The sequence below is a fragment of the Lygodium microphyllum genome, chromosome 19 (assembly GCF_053477565.2).
Source record: "Lygodium microphyllum isolate KBCC chromosome 19, Lygodium_microphyllum_v1.1.10, whole genome shotgun sequence".
NCBI lineage: Eukaryota > Viridiplantae > Streptophyta > Polypodiopsida > Schizaeales > Lygodiaceae > Lygodium > Lygodium microphyllum.
Genome location: NC_141153.1, coordinates 7,774,804 through 7,793,682, shown reverse-complemented (window position 1 = coordinate 7,793,682; position 18,879 = coordinate 7,774,804). Strand labels below are relative to the sequence as shown.

The 18,879-nt window shown below is 46.9% G+C and overlaps 1 protein-coding gene across 2 annotated transcripts in view; it reads right to left on the bottom strand.

Annotated features, from left to right (window-relative positions):
• Positions 1 to 363: 363 nt before the first annotated feature.
• Positions 364 to 18,879, bottom strand: part of LOC148019535 (heat-inducible transcription repressor) — a 154,102-nt gene continuing 135,586 nt past the window's right edge. Inside the window, exons 8-10 of one of the 2 annotated variants that reach the window (XR_015695003.1) lie at positions 2,463 to 2,879; positions 1,894 to 1,997; positions 364 to 823 (exon numbers count right to left, since the gene is read on the bottom strand). Coding sequence is in view for 1 of the 2 variants with exons in the window: in XM_087701029.1 (XP_087557155.1) it covers positions 753 to 823; positions 1,894 to 1,997; positions 2,470 to 2,879 (585 nt within the window). In the remaining variant the exon portion in view is untranslated. The remainder of the gene's footprint in view (positions 824 to 1,893; positions 1,998 to 2,462; positions 2,880 to 18,879) is intronic. The other variant, XM_087701029.1, reaches the window with a different exon arrangement.

Here is an 18,879-nt window from a genome sequence, read left to right as displayed (position 1 = left end):
AGGGGAAAGGTCTTTCTAAGGAATTGATTTAACCATATTGTAAAACCTTGCACATCACCAATCTATGCATTAAGAAAGTCCAATGCCAATGCTGGAAGTGGCATAAACTTGTAGACATTGTTCTGGAGTATAGATGGTATCTGCACATAATGAAGGGGATGCATTATAACAAGTTCTGATGCAGAGCCAAATTCTTTGGCAAGTGCAACTCCTTGTGAAGCAGGTACAGGGGAATGGTCTTTCTAAGGAATTGATTTAACCATAGTGTAAAACCTTGCACATCACCAATCTATGCATTAAGAAAGTCCTATGCCAATGCTGGAAGTGGCATAAACTTGTAGGCATTGTTCTGGAGTATAGATGGTATCTGCACATAATGAAGGAGATGCAATATAACAAGTTCTGATGCAGAGCCAAATTCTTTGGACAACTGTAACTCCTTGTAAAGCAGGTACAGGGGAATGGTCTTTCTAAGGAATTGATTTAACCATATTGTAAAACCTTGCACATCACCAATCTATGCATTAAGAAAGTCCAATACCAATGCTGGAAGTGGCATAAACTTGTAGACATTGTTCTGGAATATAGATGGTATCTGCACATAATGAAGGGGATGCATTATAACAAGTTCTGATGCGGAGCCAAATTCTTTGGACAACTGTAACTCCTTGTAAAGCAGGTACAGGGGAATGGTCTTTCTAAGGAATTGATTTAACCATATTGTAAAACCTTGCACATCACCAATCTATACATTAAGAAAGTCCAATGCCAATGCTGGAAGTGGCATAAACTTGTAGACATTGTTCTGGAGTATAGATGGTATCTGCACATAATGAAGGGGATGCATTATAACAAGTTCTGATGCAGAGCCAGCATCAAAATTTATTTTCAATACAAGTGGTCTGATAATGCAAATAGGAGAAAAATTAAAATGTGGATCAGAAGCTGTATACCCATTAAGGATTCTGGACCCACTAAAGTTTGAACTGCAACAAGCATGTAAAACGAAATCTGAGCAACTACTACTGCATTAGACAGCTAACACAGAACTTTGGTCAAATATATAGTGTGAAATTGCAATCACCACTATCTTTGGATTGAAGGCTTGTGACACACACAACACATAATGCCAATAACAGCCAACAGATGCATAATCTGAGACCAAAGTAACCTACAGTAGCATCAAATGTGGCATCACTATATAGGCACTTAGCGGCTCTATGTTGGCCCCTGTACAACATGTTTTCTTATGAACTCGTGCTTTTTCTGCATAAACCTGTTTTTCTGGCCTGCTGTGTTTTGTCCAACTTTAGACTAACTGATCTGTGCTTACATGTTCCATGTCAACTTACACTAGTAGTTCAAGAAATAACATGAATATCACTAGTATGGTCTTGGCCTTCCCTGTTCCCCATCCAACAATATGACAACTTTCATACACCCAACATTTCTCCTAGGACTCGAGGGCTATCCTAACTGTGTTCTAGAAAGTCCCTCAAGTACCGACTTGGATAAAGTTTTAATGTAACACAATAACCTGAGCTTATGACCTGTAATCCATAGATTTGAGAAACAGAACTATATACGAATTGCTAAGTACCAGGCTCTTGAAATGAGAAAGCCAAAGGAGACTATTTCTAAAGTTGGACAATGCAGCATAATTACTCTTAGAAGTTAAAATGTCAAACTTGGCAACAACCTACTGAGATGACTTTAACAAAATTGTTAAGACCAAGAAGTTCGCATTTTCTTAGTGCTAATGCCGTGCCACAGAGAGGGAATGCAAAGCTTATACTTCAATCAAGGAGATAAGTTCAAATAAAATTTCAGACATTTCTTCATCTGCCCTATTCTGTTTAGAATATTAATCATTTGATGCGTGACAACCGTCACCTCTTTCTTTTGTGGCGATTTGAAGCGTGTCCAGAGTGATGATGCCATCTGTTAGAGGTAGAAATTCACACCTGACAGCTGTGGTTGAGTGGGGAGGTACAGACCTGAAAGAGTTCTCTTGTCAAAAACATCAAGTTTTGGTTATTCATGAAACCGTTGTTGTAACCACTTGCAGAAAAAGGCACTACCAAAAGTCTCAAAAAGAGATGGTCACTAATTGGGAAGCAAAAAGCCAACGTATGATAAACATATCCAGAATACTTATGAGTGCAAGCTAGTGGCATGCTTCTAAGGCTCAATTTCAGTCCCATTTCAATAGAAGTATGATGCTTTTTTAAGTTAGTCAATCCACTCCTGAGAAGATGTGAAGCTTGATTCCAAATTCGTTTAAAAATAGCTGATGCTTCTCAAAGTTAAGAGAGCATAATTCACATGCAGTTGAAAGCAAAAGTGGACACAAAATACGTAACTTGTTAAATTTGGAGCATCACAAGCCCAAAGAAAATATCTTGGATTCAAGATATAACATGCAAAAGCTAGAAGGTTGAGTGTGTGCTTAGACAATTTACCACATACCCCAGTGGAACAGTACTTTGCAGCCACAAATGTGTCCGTGTTGAGCTGTTTTCTGCTGCGATATCTGCAGCAGATATTGCCCTTTCCTTTACCACCCGAGGAGTAATTCCCATAATGCTCTCAATTGGTCTCACAGGAGGTAAAGACATTGAGCGTTGAAGTGAAGCTGTCCGTGCTGTCGGTGCTTCTGTGTTCAGCCTTTCATGTTCATATGCTTTATGATTATCTTCTGTCTTTGTAACAGGCCATTCTTTTCTTTCATGAAAACTCATAAAATTACTCATGTATGGAACACGGTGGCCTGGTGAGATTGTGAAAGGTAATGAAGCACTTGAGTTCTTGGAGCTCGGTGAAAGTAAAGTCAAATGCATATTTTTTGAGGTTAAATTTGTTGCTTGGACAGTAATGATCTGCAATCATAATTCAGATATGAAGAACTCATAAATTGACTAAAAACTAATAAAAATCGTGTCAAACCTGCAAAAGGGTGTTTTTCAAAATGTAACACTAAGAAATTATACACATCAGGACAACATGACAGAGTGGCAGTCTTACATGCTTCAGCCTATGTTGGAAAATGAGCAACTATTGTGTTGAAATATTGAAAACAGGCACCTGCCTATGCTAGAGAGTAAGCATGTATTTCATCCAGTGATTGATGATGAGCATGATTGGAAATTCTTATCCAATGCCTCTAAATGGCCATTTCACATTAACATTACACAGCTAACAATCTAAGGCCAGAGCAGTTTTAGGGCCAAATATGATTAGGTTATATCATATCTTAGTTGTCAAACATTTGCAATGGTTCGATTGTCCAGACACACATATGGGAATATATATTATCACTTAGAAACAGAGGGATGTCCACATCCAATGAACGGGACAGCTTGTCTGGTCCATCCAGTCCTGTCCAGCTTATCCCGCTCCCAGTCTGGCTCATGCGATGGATAGCATGTGGCTATTTGGCTTGCGGCTCAAGAAGTGACCAAATCTCTTTTACCTCTTTCCACATGGTTTTATAGCCGTTTTGGCTGCTGGCTCAGGTCGGCAAAGAAAAAGTAGCAATATTTACATCAGACCATCAGGTCGGCAAAGAAAAAAAAGCAGACACAAATAACCAAGACGAGCTTAAATTAGAGCTCTCTCTCTTTTTCGTCAAGATAATTGAATTAAGTAGTAAATATTTACATCAGACCATCAGGTCAGTATTCTCTCTGTATCTCTTACTTTCTATTACATCAGACCATCAGGTCATCAGGGAAACTGACGGAAGACTATCAGGACTTTTACATAAAGAAAAAAAGCACATAGAAAGGACAGCTGGAGTAGAGTGAACAATAGCCAGCCAGGGAGCAGCAATGTTAGGAAGAACCAGGTCAGCTGATATCATAGAAGAAATCTGCCATAGCACAAAACCTCAAACACGGGCTACATGACCATAGATGCCCGAAACTGAATCAGAAATAAAGGCATTCTGAGTATGCCAAATATGCCACAGGCCAGTCCATCTAAGGAAATGGAATAGGCAGGAATAATCAAAATGCAAGGAAGGTGGAGAGGGCAACTTTCCCATAATCCATGAACGGGCCGTTATCCGGTGCTGAGTTGCCGAGAACCACACACGGGAAATAAAACTCCAGATCTGTCGAGCAACCGGACAAGAGACAAAAAGATGAAGCAATGTTTCATCACATGTAGTGCAGAATACACAACGACCAGCAGAGATCTTTCGAGCATGCATCACCTCTCCAGTTGGAAAATCACCAATCAATAGTCTCCACAAGAAGACATTACCCTGATAGGGAACCTTAGACTTCCAAAGCTGAATGAATCTTTCCTGCCTCTTCTTTTTGCCATCCCTTGTATGCCATAATTTATTCACCTTTGTAGTGACCGATGCATCTCTTGGCCTCCATCTGATGATATATCTGGTTAGCAGACCTCTTCTCGAAATCATCCGGAAGCACAAACATCCAGTCACGCCATGGATACATGACTGTAGCACAGATAAAGGAGAGAACCTTTGAAGTCTGGCTTGTATGGATGACCAGATGCCACAATATCTACGGGGTACTCAAAAGTGCTGATGAATACACCAAAAAGGATAAAGACGGGACTGCCCAGGAATAACACCATCAAAAACTGTTCCCAACCCCAAACAAGCCATCCGATTAAACTTGACTTTTTGCAAATCTTTGTCCGTCCAATCCAACAACCTGGAGGATGCCAGTACTTCTCCTTGCAACGAATTCACCTCCTTACGAATATCATGGGGGCGCCAAACTGAAAAAGGTAGGATCTCCTACCAGGATGCAATCAAATGAGAAAGGAGAAAAGACTCTAGGAGACCTTAATAGGCCAAATTTTAGCAATCTTTGACCAAGGATGACTCTGTACACATAAAGCTTGCAAAAGGGCCAACCTCAAGGCTGACATATGCAAAGTAACATCCAACAAAGTTGCACCCCCCATCCATTTAGGGATAGTCACATGTTGCCACGAAATCCACACCTCTCCCAAACGATTGCCTTTCTTTTTCCACAACATAAATCTGAGAGGCTGAACTAATTCAAAAAGGGACTTCTTAGTTCAGGGCAACAGTGGCAGAAAGAACTTTTTTTGCAAGTAAAATGTGGCTGATTATATTACTTTAAAAAACCCGACTACAACGGAGTGCCCATGCTCAACAGACTAACTGGAGTTGATGCAAAGTCACAAATACATTATGTATACAAGCCTCTCAAGGCGGTCTGGGGGGGATGGGAGCAAGAAGCCATGGAGGGAGCGTGTATCGCCATTTGGGGCTGCGTGTTTGCATCACGAAAAACAGGTCTTGGCCACCCCAAGTACGCATGAAGTGACAACGGAGCTCCTAGCGAGCCTTGGACTCGCCTTGCACTTGCTCCCAATGGTTGCGGAGGGAGTGGATGATGGAGGTCCATAGCTCTGCTAAGGTCGCCTGTACTGAAAGTCTCTCCGCCGAAAGTCTCTTGACACTGCGCCTTCCAGATATGCCATCCAATAAGACTCCCTATGATCTCCCATACCTCAGAGTGGTATGCTGTGGGCTCGAGTACCTTCTGGTAGATGGGTAGAGCCTCCAAACCGACCACTGCGCACGACCCTGCCTCGATGATGAATATCGTGTCATGCATCCCGGCCTCATACAGAAGGTGGTGGCCCTGGTTAACTGCTTGCCAGCAGAAAGCTCGCCATGAGATACATCCAAGGCTGGGTGCTATACGGCGAAGGATGCGGCATGCTCCTCTCCACACGAGCTGTGCCACCTCGCAAGACCAAAGGCAATGCTTTGGGGTTTCCAGGGGCTATTGTGTGCAGCGCTCACAACCTCCCTCCTTCTGCATCTGGGCAAGCCAACTTCCCACTACCAAGCCTCCGTGTGCCACCAGCCATAAGAAATGCGATACCCTCCTCGGCCTCCGACTATCCCATAGTAGGCGGCACCAGAAGGTCAATCGGAGCGGCTCTGTGATGTTGTGCTCCGCCCAGTGCCTACTATGTGACGGCGCCCAATCCATATCCTCCTGCATTAGTACGTGTCTGCCAATCCTGGCAGTATACTCCAGGAATTGCAGTGGCTTCTTGGTGACTGCAGTGGCCGGCCAGAGCCACTCTCTAGGATCCACTCCAGCTCATCAAGTGGTCTGCCCTCCCAGATCCAAAGGTGCCACTCCCTAAGCTCCTCCTAGAAAACATAGGGGTCTAGTTGCCATGTCTTCCCCTGAAGGCCCACCACTGGTACCCTCCTCCACGACAGGGCAGCTATCCCCCCATCCTGCTACCCTCTGTCAAGGGCCAGATGCCTCCCTTCCTGAACGGTGAAGAAAGTCCCCTGCAGGGTGCTGCCTACTCTACATGCCACTTGTAGATGGATGTCTGCTTGTGAAAACCTAGCAGTCCAAACCTCCTCGAGCTCTATCGGCTCTCGTATCGGGGGAGAAGCCACTCCAGAGGTATTGCTCCGTCTATCTCCCTTCTCCTCAACTCTACTTCTCTCTGGCAGCCTGATACTTGCTGCAACACCTTGTCCGCCATCCTATACACCTCCCGCCATGTCCTGATGGTACGAGTTGAGCCGGCCTCCCAACTAGCCCAATGAATGTGGGGGTGCTCGCCAATCTGTGCCCCATCCCGATCTTTGACCTGAGGGTTCCAGATCACTGGCTGACAGTCTATCTCCTCCTGGCATCTTGGGGGGCTCTGGATTAGGGCCTTACGTAAGCCTTGCCACACACGAAGTAAGCTACGTAGGAAAGGTGATTTGGGGAGGGTGATTTGGGCTGACGTGAAGATCCATCTCAGGGACAAGCTCCACTCACCGTGAAGCCTCGATCTACAATCCTGAAGACCCTCCTACAATAAAACCTTCCACGTCTACCCGCCTGGTGTGAGGTCGCGGACAACTAGCTTGCCCAAGAGGGCCATACTCTAATACTCTTGCTCTATGATCCCAAGCCCTCCCTCTGACCGATGTTGTATAATGGTTGACCACGCCACCTTGGCCCTAGAATCCTTGGAGCCATATGACCTTGACCAAAAGAAATTCTGCACTAGGCCGCGAAGCTGCACTACACAAGAAGAGGAGAAGCACCAACACGAGGCGATATACCACGCCATCGCTAGGAGGACCTGGTTAACCACCAGGGCTCGACCAGCTAGTGAGAGGCGAGCCGTGCTCCAATAGGTCAGCTTCCTCCGAATAGAATCAAGGACAGGAAGAAAATGATGGGCGGGCGTGATGTCGAGTTCCACCTGGAACCCTAGGTAGACAGTCTGCCCTCTACTCACCCATCTAAATCCGAGGTGGACGCCCCACTCCTTGCTATCGTTAGTTGATTTTCGCTCCCGCAGCAAGACAAAACACCTCAAGAGCCATCCTCACTCTATCCAGCTCGGATGCCGCGTAGTCTGCTCTCATGTGACCTAAGGAAATGGGACATCGCCTCTGCAAAGAGTAGGAACAGGTACGGGGACACGAAACAGCCCTGTCGTACCAATCTCTCCAGCCGAAACTCCTCCCCATGCCTACCACCAATGAGAACCTTGCTAGTGGCTAATCTGTGAAGTGCGAAGATCCCGTGAATCCAAGCATGAGGGAAACCCAACCTCACCATGGTGTCCTCTAGGAAGTCCCAATCCATCCTGTCATAAGCTTTCTCAAAATCCAAGAGTAGTACGGCCAGTCTCTGCCCACTGTGTTGAGCCCACTCTGTCACCACAAAGAAGGCAAATACATTGTCCAAGATGCTCCTATGCTGAACAAAGCCTGTCTATGTGTCATGGATGATGTCTAGAAGCACGGGGCGTAGTCGCCTACCAATCGTCTTTGCTAGTGCCTTATAGGCCACTGAAAAAAATGTGATTGGTCTCCACTAAGAAACCTCAAACCGGTCACCCCTTTGGGGAGGAGACTGATAAGGCCTCCAAAAGACTCCCTGGCATCTAACCTGAAGTGAAGCTCTCTTGGAAAGCCATCAGTAGGGGGTCCTTCACCACTTCCTAGTAGGTAGTGAAGAAGGCCTTAGAGAGGCCATCCTCTCCTGAGCATTTCTGCCCGTCCTATGTATGGAAAGCCTCCTCTAGTTCCTTCTCTGTGAAGGGGGCTAGAAGGGAGCGTCCCATCTCCTCTGAGATGAGGGACAGGATGTGATCTAAGACCTGCTGTCTACAACCCTGCCCTCTAGCTAAGGCTGTCTCCTGCTAGAACAGGCGACTTTAGTAGTTGGTGGAAATCTTCATCACCTCCTCTGGGCTAGAACGAGTCCTCCCATACGGATCTCGAAGGCTGCGTATTTGCTCTCCTGAGGAGCAAGGCTGGTGCACCTGGAAAAACTCCTTGCACATCGTATCTCCTTTTCGTGCCCAGAAAGTTGCAGAGGTGCAGAAAGAGAACCCTGAGCGCTTCTCCTCTAGGCCAGCAATATCTGCTCTCGTGCGCACGTCTTGTGCGTGGAGGGTGGGATCCCCTGGTGACTCCTATAATAATCTTTGCATTGGTGCAAGGTCCCCCTGGAGTGCTCTATCCTCCTTCCAGCTCTACTGCCTGGCCTGTATGGCTGCCTCTTGGCAGATTCTACACGACTTGGCTAGGGCCTCTATAACCTCCTCTGCTATCGGGTCCCTCCTGCCCCTCTCCTTGGTTCAAATCTACTCTATCTGTCTCGTCACCTCCTCCCTCCTATAGATCGAGTCAAGGATACGACAGGCTCATGAGTCTAGGGTAGAGGGTGGGGGATCTAGTGTCAGGAGAACCGGGCAATGATCAGACAACGTGGAGCCTGCCAACTGCCCAATTTGGCCTCCCCGAGAGCCACCCCATTCTTCCACATAAAACCTGTCCAGCCGCTCCACCAGGACTCCACCTCACCGCCTGTATGCCCAACAAAAGTCTAGCGATCTCTCCCTCCTGTGGAAGGCAGGGTCTCTCCAGGCATCACTTTCTCCTACTGCCAATAGAAAGACCTCTGTAAACGCCCCGAACAACGTAGTATGCTTAACAATTATGATATTCGCTTGTTTTCGAGATTTAATATAAAAGAGAATGAACACTTAAAGCTGAAAATGAAAATTACTCACAAAATTACAGCCATGAAAACGTAAAAGTAATGGAGACAAGATTGAGGGTTGAAGATGGGCAACCCCCCCCCCCCCCCCCCCCCCCCCCGAAGGAATGTATTTCTGCTCAACCCAAGTCCCTTAGGGAAGAGCTCAGTTACAATCAACCTGAGAGTGAGAAGAAGTAATTCTCACTCTCACAATATCATGCAAAGATGTACAAACACACATGCATTATCTATTATGCAATGATAAGAACTGATTTCTTTACAGTATGAGAGAAGAAAAAGGGGAATTCAGCCTTTCTCCATCGTTGATCAGCAGTACATGGATAGGGCTTGCTTCTTGTAGCTAAAATGGAAGAAAGAGCTCGAGAAGGAGGTGCTGTAATAATGAATTTACAGGCTTGCTGTCTTGTAAAACAGTAGTGATAGAAGAGGGAATATGGAAGAATTTGATAATGGAGAAGTGGGGGATGATGATGGGGATGGATGGGGCCAGTTTCTAGCTACCTGCGGGTGCTGTACATGAGTTTACAGCAAAGAAAAATGATGTTGAATGAAGAAAAACGAGCTCTTATTTATAGGAGAGGGAAGAGCTAGTACAAAAGAGGAAAGTGGAGTAGCACAAGACAAGTGTCCAGCCACATGTCATGAGATGTGACAAGTGGTGGGACACTTGGAAACTTGTGTGACAAGTGTCTTGACACTTGTCTCTTCTCTATGGCCTTCCTTTTTGGGTTGAATACTGTCAAGAATAGAAACAACCAAATTTAGTAAGCACAGTCAGAGTACAGAACTTACTATTTTTAGAATGACATCCCTATTTTTTAGGACTAGCATTTTTTGGCTAATTCGAGGCTCCTAAATTTTAGGGACCTCCTAAAATTTAGGGACCCGCCCAATATGGGTGTCATATGAAAGCTTTTTCCGTGTACATCGCAAAAATGGTATCCGAATCTTCATGTGACTTTCCTATGCAAAGAAATGTGCATTTCAAGCTTTCAGCCCACACATGCACATTATACAAGCATTTCATGATCATGCCATCTTGTTGATTGTAACTGTTTGTTCTGGTGGATCTAGCCCACACTTCAAGGCATCAATCCTTTCTGTGTGCGAGTCTAACCCTGATATGCGTGAGTTCTAGTCACAGGCGCCTAATCGGGTCATATAGGTGGAAGTGTGAACTATCTTTTCTCTAACCCACCGCGTGGGTCCACCATAACCTGTGACCACTCATCAGTGGCCAGCTCCAATGCACTTTTCTTTATATCTAATTAGTGCAAAGGAAATAAATTTAATAAATCATTATATAGACAAATTAATGAAAAAAGGATACAAATTCTGTTTCTATAGAGTTGTGACAACCTCCCATGCCTCTTGCTCCTCCACAGCCATGTCATGGTGGTTTCCGCCTCTGCCCTACTGGTCTTCCAAAGCTTCCAAGTTGTTGAAGACTCCTCCAATGATCCAGAGTCCACCCCACCTTTGGGAGTCCATCTGTGATCTCCACCCAGAATCTGTTGCGTGCCCTAACCTCCGTAGAGGCATAGACATTGAGGACTCCAAGGCACGAGTCCCTAATATCCAATCTAATCCATGGAACTCTCCTTGCTACTATCGTCCCGTGGTCTCGTACACAAGTGGTGAGACTCGAGCCAATAGAGGTGCATACGCCTCGACTCCTGCCATGGGCACCTATGCTCCCAGTAGGTGTGCGAGTTGCCCGAAAGTACCTTCCCTACCCGCTGGGCCTGGGTGGACATGAGCTTGTGCTCCTCTAGAAGTAAGATGTCGATCCGTCCAGCAAGGACAGGCTGTAGCTCCTGCCGAACAATCAACTTCCTGGAACCTCGTGCCCCACTATAGTGGAGGCTTTTCACATTCCAGGATGCAAGGTGTAAGCTCATGAGGAAACCTGCGACTGACCAAACAGACATCTGTTCAATGAAGGCTGTTGATGAGAGGAGGAGAAACTATGGGGCATGCAAGTACGCTTTGCTACAGGTCTGGATGGAAAACTCCAGTCTCCCATGGTTGCCCTTGGCCGAACCAAAGGAGTGATAGATGCACGAGGTGCTACTATCAATTAATCTATCAACCAAGCTGAGAGTCGTGGCTCTATACATTGGAAGAAACGGGCCGCCCGTGGTAGGAGCCACTCGATTACATCCCTCGGAGCTTTCCACTGTGGGGGGCTCGAAAGATCATGCTCAAGTGTGGTACCTCAACTCCAACCCACCAGTTAATGTCCATCATGCAAACAACCACTGTTGTGCAAACAGTGCTAGTCCTTCATCTCCCATCCACTGGGAGATGTGGTCTGCCACACCTGACTCTTCAACTCCTCCTCAATCTGTCATCGTCCAATCCCCTAAGTGAGAGGACTGAAGGAAGAAAGCGTAGTTAGGTCCATCCGGTAGTGCTAGTAGATGGACCTTGCCCCTCCTTGACTTACAAACCACGAAGATCCCCACCTCTAGAGGTAGTGGGAACTCTCCGCGCTTTGCAACTATCAGGGAGAACCATGGGCCACTGCGGAAGAACTTCTATGGCAACAACTATGCCTGTCTCGAGAAAGTGTGACATGCGAGGAGGGTAGATGAGCTGGTGGCTGTGTGGAAGGGGGAACACTGCTTGTGCGAGAAGGATGTGGGCGTGTGTGGCTCATCACCACCTGTGGGAGAAGGGGAGGTGGGTCTGGGGGGGGGATCTCCTGAGACAGGTGTGGATCAGGGGTAGTGCTCGACAGGGGTGGTGGTGGGGGGGAAGAGGGGGGTCGACGAATGGAGAAATGGTCAGAGGTATGTGTCCAGTGTGGGGTGGCAGGCGGGTTTGGGGGGGCGGGGGGGGGGGAGGGGGGGGGGGGGCGGGGGGAGGGAAAGAAGGGGGAAGAGGAAAGCATGGGAAACAAGGAGGGAGGGGTGTGGAGGCTGTGGGATCTCAAGTGAGGTAGTCTGTGGTGCAGGTGATGGATGTGGGGGACTGCGGTCCTATTGGGTGGGGCGGGCAGAAAGGGCTGCGGAGTGCTCTACCGAGGGGGCGTCGCACGCCCTCCTGCCCCCTACTGTCGAGGCTGGGTCTGAGGGGTTGTCTATGGCCCCGCCTGCCATCTCCCTCTCTGTCGTCTCTAGACCCGTGTGAAGCCGTCAGCGTCCACCTGTGGGCCTGTCGATGGAGATGCCTCGGTCCCAAAATGCGTACAATCTGCTGCCTGATGCCCAAAGTCGTGGTAGCACAGGCACTGCCCTGGTTGCCCAATCACAATGACCTGCTGCCTAAAGGAGTAACCTCCAGCCTCAATCTCCAAAAACTTTGGTATGCTTTTTGTGTCTTTCACAGCGACTTGTACCTTTGGGACACTTGCAGCTGTCACTGCATCCGCAAAGGAAGCAGCAAGAACTTTGCCAAAAAGCCAACCAAAGTCATCCACTAACTAGCGGTACTCTACTGCTAGTCCGAGGAAAAGTAGGGTGACTGGGTGTCTGAGAAAACTGTTGTGGAGTGTAAAAGACTCCATGGTGAAGCCGCTATACCAAGGAACCATGTAGATGACCCCTTCATGGAGGCATAGGGCGAGCTCTCCACTAACTCATGGGCTGTGTCTGTAGAGGTGAGTTGAACCATGAAGATCCCTCGGCCCATGAGGACTACCTCCCTAATCTGCATGTGCCAATGCGCAGCGTGGAGTGGAGCCAATCTTGCAACTGGGCTCTTGATAGGGAGGTGTCCAACGACCTGACTAAAGATTGTTGTTTCTTTCAGCTCCAACTTTGTGGCCCAGACGGCCAAGAGTTGTTCCTCAGAAAGGATGATACGCAAGGTGTTTCACTGGGCACTCGTGGAATGCACCAACGTCTGACCAAAGGTTTCGATCGCGCATCCCAACTGAGGACCTACCACTCACTCTGCTGCGTTGTCGAAGGTGGTTGGAGGGGAGGGGGGGGGGGGGGGGTGGGGAGGGGGGAAGGGGGGGGTGCTTGTTTACACAGTGGGGGGGAGTGTTGGACACCGCCGTAGTCCAACTTGTATCTATTTGTCTGTCCTGATGGTGTGTGGTTTAGTTAAGCACTACTTAGTTTTTTTTTTTCATTTTTCAGCCTATGACAAGAAGGCAGGGGGATCACGCCAACAGGCGGAAGAAGAGGGGCAGTTTCAAGCGGGGGGAGAGCTAACGAAAGGTGGGAAAGCAGGCGGGTGTCGGAGATGTAGAGACAACATTGGGGGGGGCACGCCAGGGAGCAATGCTCCCCAAGGAGGCGAATCGGTGGGGAGAGTAGATGGAGTAGAGGCAGAGTAGACGAAGTCGAGTCGGGGGAGGAGGCCGAGTAGAGGCGGGGGAGGAGGCGGCTGGCAATCATTGCGGAGGAGAAAGTGGAGGGGATAGATGGGGCAGAGGCAGGGGAGTAGATAGATTAGAGGCGGGGGGGGAAAGGCGGTGGGTAGTCTGTACTGGGGAGAGAGCGGGGGAATAGACGGGGCAGAGGTGGGGGACCACGAGCAATAGGCAGGGGGGAGGGGAGAGCAAGAACGATGGCGGTTGGATCAGCAACAGCTTACGCGACAGCAGGGAGCGTTTGAAAGTATGCTGCAGAAAGAACAATATCATACTGATCATAATACATTGAGCAACTTTAAGCCTGTCATGTAAAGGCCAACCTTTAGATTTCCAGTACATGAACCTATCATGAATCCGAGAGGCCATCCAATCCAGTAAGGCACGGGGAGCTACCTCCACATCGATAGGATATCCCAGGTGTTGGATTATATTTCCCTTTGAGATCAGAATTTCATGCTAGCCCAAGGCCTACAGATCGTGCTCCGTATAGGAGAGAAGTGTAGATTTCTGAGTATTAATATGAAGACTTGATGCCAAAGCAAAAAGATTCCACGCCACCATTGCCCGATTAACATTAGTGCGATCAACCTTAAGGAACATAAAGGAATCATCAGCCAAAGATTGACCCACAAGTTGAGTACCACAGGGAAGAGACAAGCTAACTATCTCGCCTTGATTAGCCAGCTTATCCAACAATGAGAGCATCGGGTGAGTGACCAAAGCGAACAGCAAAAGACTAAGAGGGCAGCCTTGCCTAAGAGACCGAGATAAGGCAATTTCCTCTGTGATCCCTCCATTAAGAGCAATACGAGCCATAGCACCTTGACTAATGGTATCAACAAGAGACACCATGCGAGGATTGAATCCCATTGTAGACAATAATTGCAGCAAAAAAGACCAACTAACATGATCAAATGCCTTCTCAATATCAAGCTAAAGCAAAACTACTTGCTGACTTGAAGCTTTAGCATAGTCAATTCCCAGTTGAACATTCAAAATGTTATGCATTATATTCCGACCTTTAATGAAACCATATTGACGTGGATGAATCAAGTGTGGAAAAACTTTCTACAACCTGTTGGCAATGATTTTGGAGAAGATTTTATATAATGAACCCATGGCAAAAATGGGTCTCCATTGTTTCAAAGAGGTTGGAGAGGGAACCTTGGGCAACAACCGAATGACAACAATCTTCCAATCTAACGGCATCATACTAGAATTCCACACTTGCTGACACAGGCGAGTCAATGGGTCTTTAAACTGCTCCACATGAGCTGAAAACAGCTCATTAGGAGGCCCATCCCAGCCAAGACTTTTCCTTTGGGGCAGGTGGGACAGCACTTCTTCCACCTCATCTTCTGAAATATCAATCTCCATTAAATCCACCCATTTTGGTTTAACCTGATTACTAATAACCAACTCGCAAATATATCAGCGAGCAAAGTGAACATCATCAGAAAAAATCTCTAGCAGACCCAGCAAGGACTTATAAAAGTCAACACTCATCCGAATGATGGAGGCAGGATCAGTCACCATAATACCCTGCTCATCCATCAAACACACAATATTTTCATGTGTATATTTCTGGTGCAGACGAGCAAAGAATTGATGGGATTGACAGTTATTATCGTATAAAGCTTCAGCTCTGGCCAGCAATTTGTATTTTGCATATTCCTCTTCCTGAAGAGAATGAACCCTGCCTTTCAACCATTCAATGCATGTGAGCAAGTCTTCATTAGAATCCCCTGATTGACTTAGAGACAAGGAGTGGCCCAATAAAGATTGGGTATGCTACAGTTCAATACGTAAACTGCCCATGCGTCCCTCCCTCCAGATAGGACCTTCAAGGTAAAAGAAGCGATCGGTTGCTCAACACATTCCAAAAACTGATTCTGCTACAAAAAAGATTGATTGAAACAAAGAGGCAACCGAACAAGGAGAGCCTTAAATACATGAATAGGTCTATGGGTCATTTCCAAGACCAAAGGGTAGTGATCTGATAAGACATGCTGTCATTCCACCCACATGTCAATGACTGCAGGAAGAAAGGAATCACTCTGACAAATGTATATCCGATCCAATCTGACCCAGGTGTTAGGATGCTGAAAAGAACAATAGGTATATCTTCATTGTGATGGATACATCTAGGACCACATGTTTTGCTTCAAAGGCACCGCTGCAAGGGCATCCCAAGCCCGTCGCTTAGGACCATCCATGATTGAGTGCAGAGAAGTCGCCTGATCCCCAGATACACATGCATTAAAGTCACCTATGACAAAACCTTGACGAGCCATGGCAAGGCAATGCAGGTCAACCCAAAGTTGACGATGTTCCCTTGCAGTAGAAGGAGCATACACACCCACCCACCACAACACCTCTCCCTCATAAAGGATTTCCAGAATCACAAATCGACCTCGAGGATCCTGAGAGACCAACAATGGTTGCAAGATGGATTTGACAGCCAACATAACTCCAGATTTATGTGGAGGTCGACCACTAAAAAAAGCTACATAATCCTTATAAACATAAGAAGATCCAACCAAAGCCCGTTGTTTATGCTCCATAGCACAAAATATATCCCAATTTCCAGCAAATACAGCTTTCCACAACCGATACTGCTTGATGCTCGAAGGGATACCTTTTCACATTCCACAAAGCAATTCTCATAATAAATCAAAAATGAGAAAAACTACTGAACCACAGCTTTCCCTTTTCCTTTTACATCTATAGCTTTAGCTGCTTGGAATCTCTCCATCTCACTTCGGATTACATCTACAAGGTTTGCTCTCTGCAAACTAGCAATCAAAGCACAGGAAGGAAACTACTGTTGCTATGAATGAAAAACATCCCTAGGAGGCACACCCCCCCCCCCCCCCCCGCCACATCCAAGCGCAAAGCAAAATCAAAAGTCCTTTTATTATCTCCTCCCGGTGCACATGAAGATTGAGAATTCATGTAAAACGCCTTACCTTTGCGTTGAAAGGTCTGAGTGATTAGGTGCAGCGGTGGGTGGGCAAGAGCCAAACGAGAACCCTATTTGACATTACGTCTAACCATTGAGACCCAAGAATCTTCCCGAGAAGACACATTCTACTCCACCGCAAGCAAAGCATGCTCAATACCAACTTGAGAAACCTCCTTCTTTCCTTCATCATGACCATGTTGGGGAAGCATCTCAGAATCAGCTTATGGCTCTGCTGAAGTATATGCTGAGGATGATGGTCTTGTATATCCATGTCTGGATCTATAGTTCGCTACAAAACCTCAGGATTTTTGTCACATTCTAAAATGAAATGGCCCAAATTGACCACATCTGAAACAGTACCAAGTGTGATGTTCCAACCCTCCGAGACCCGCTCGGGACCTCCTGGGGACCCCGTCTAGGCCCCGAGGTAGCACTAGACCCATTCCACAAGTTTGCCATTTCGACCCCTCACCACGTCACGGGGCACCCCAACACGTCACGGAACGCGACACGACACATAACATGGCACACGATATACCAAAGGGCCCATCTTGGGGGCTTCACTTCATATTCATAGCTAGAAAGTATTTACATGATCACCGGGGGCTTAGCAAGGGACTATGTCACGGTGGGTAGGTGGAGCTATCAACGCGCTACAACACGACGCCACGACCGTGGGTGAGGGAGCTACAAGAGTACTCCCTCATACACAGGCAAAAGTACCCCATTTCATCTCATAAACCAAAGTTTGCAGACCTGGAACCTCAAAACGAATTTTAGTCGGGCGACGTTTCCCTTTATCCCAAATCATGCATGCCATGTTCCTATTGCCGGAAGCCAGCCGAGGCTCCACCAACACTCGCCAAGGGTTCTCAAAACCAATGGGAGGAGTCTCCAAAGATGTGCAGGAAAATCAACCACCTACCCAAATTGGGCATGCTTGCCTCAACACCTCCTGAAACTCGTCCAACATCCATAGGCCTCCAAGGGACCATGTGAACAAGCTGCCCATCCAAGAATAAAGGAATGCGCTGCATAATGAAAGCCCTCACTTCCGAGGAACGAAAAAGAATCTCCAAAAACCCCTTCGGACCATCATGATCTCTTCAACAAGAGGGGCCTCCACATGTCCTGAAGTATCATCTTGGCATTGTTCAACACTTGCAAGCATGGACTGCAGCCGAGCACGAATCTTGGTGATCAAGGGGGTCCTTCCTGTAAAGTAAAAGATGGCTACCCTCTCATGGAAAGCAGCAATCTACTGCAGGACCAGTTCCGTTCCCATGATTGCAATTACATGATCCCCGTCCGGTAAAGAGTTAGCTTTGGCCTCATTGATATGGACATAATCGAGCATAATATGATTGGCAGTAGCCAGCACGAACTGAGAAACCCATCAGGTTGTGAACCAGAAGCGTGAACCTCTAGGTGAGGCAAATTTGGGGGGCATAATATTGGTTCTTCAACTGACATCTTCTGATGTTTACTGATCTCTTCCCCATCGGCCAACAGCCCGCAATCCTCAGCCAACGAATCACTATCCAAGTCCGACAGAACTTGGTCATTCCCATTTCCTATTTGGTGGTCCAGAAAAGCTATATCCATCACAGAGCTAGATGCTGAGCAGGAACTTCTTTCTGCCCCCTGTTGCAGGTTTGTCAGGATGCACTCTGTCAGGGGGAGCTACTAGACTCAACCTCCGTGCTGAAGCTTTGCCTGAGAGCTGAAAGCAGAACAAGACGCCACAAACAGACCCTGCACAGGTCAGATGGGGAGCCACGATCCGCAAGTCAAATGACCTTCAAGCCTCCCAACAATCGTGGGGACATAAGCGAGCTCCCTGTGCCAGAAGGCACAGGTACCCAGCACCAGGCGGCGCAAGACAGTATAGTGACAGTGGGCAGTTGAAAGGGCATAGCTAATCCTTGTTCGCCCTCTCTCTCAGAAGCAGAACTGGGCGCAGGTCGTAGAGCAGGGCTAATCACTGGGCAGGTTGACTAGTTGCAGCAGGTGTACTAGGGCAGGGTTCGAGCAGTAACAAGGTCTCTCTCTCTCTCTCTCTCTCTCTCTGGTCAAAAAGATTGAATTACTAAAATTAAACATTTACAAAGTGTCTTCAAGACAACCAAGCATGCTCCAAAAGAAATAGAAAATGACACATGGAGTCAAAACGTTACAAAACACACAAAGCTACAAGAATAGACGAGATCATGAAGTCAGTCAAACCAGGGTGGTGTGGATGATATTCATCCATGGAGCAGGCACCTCTCTAAGGATCAAAACAGCCAAAACCATGGAAGTAATTTGGCATAATAAGAATCCTCAAACACAACCCACATGACCAGGGATACCTAAAGCTGAATAAAAAATAAAAGCATTGTGTGACCAATAGTATGCCAAAAACTAGCGTGATTGCAGAAATTGAAAAAGATAGGGATGCTGCCGCTATAAAGTGACTGTGAATGGCACCCATAGTTGCACTACTACCATGTATGAAAGGGTTCATACTATACCGTACTTTAGGT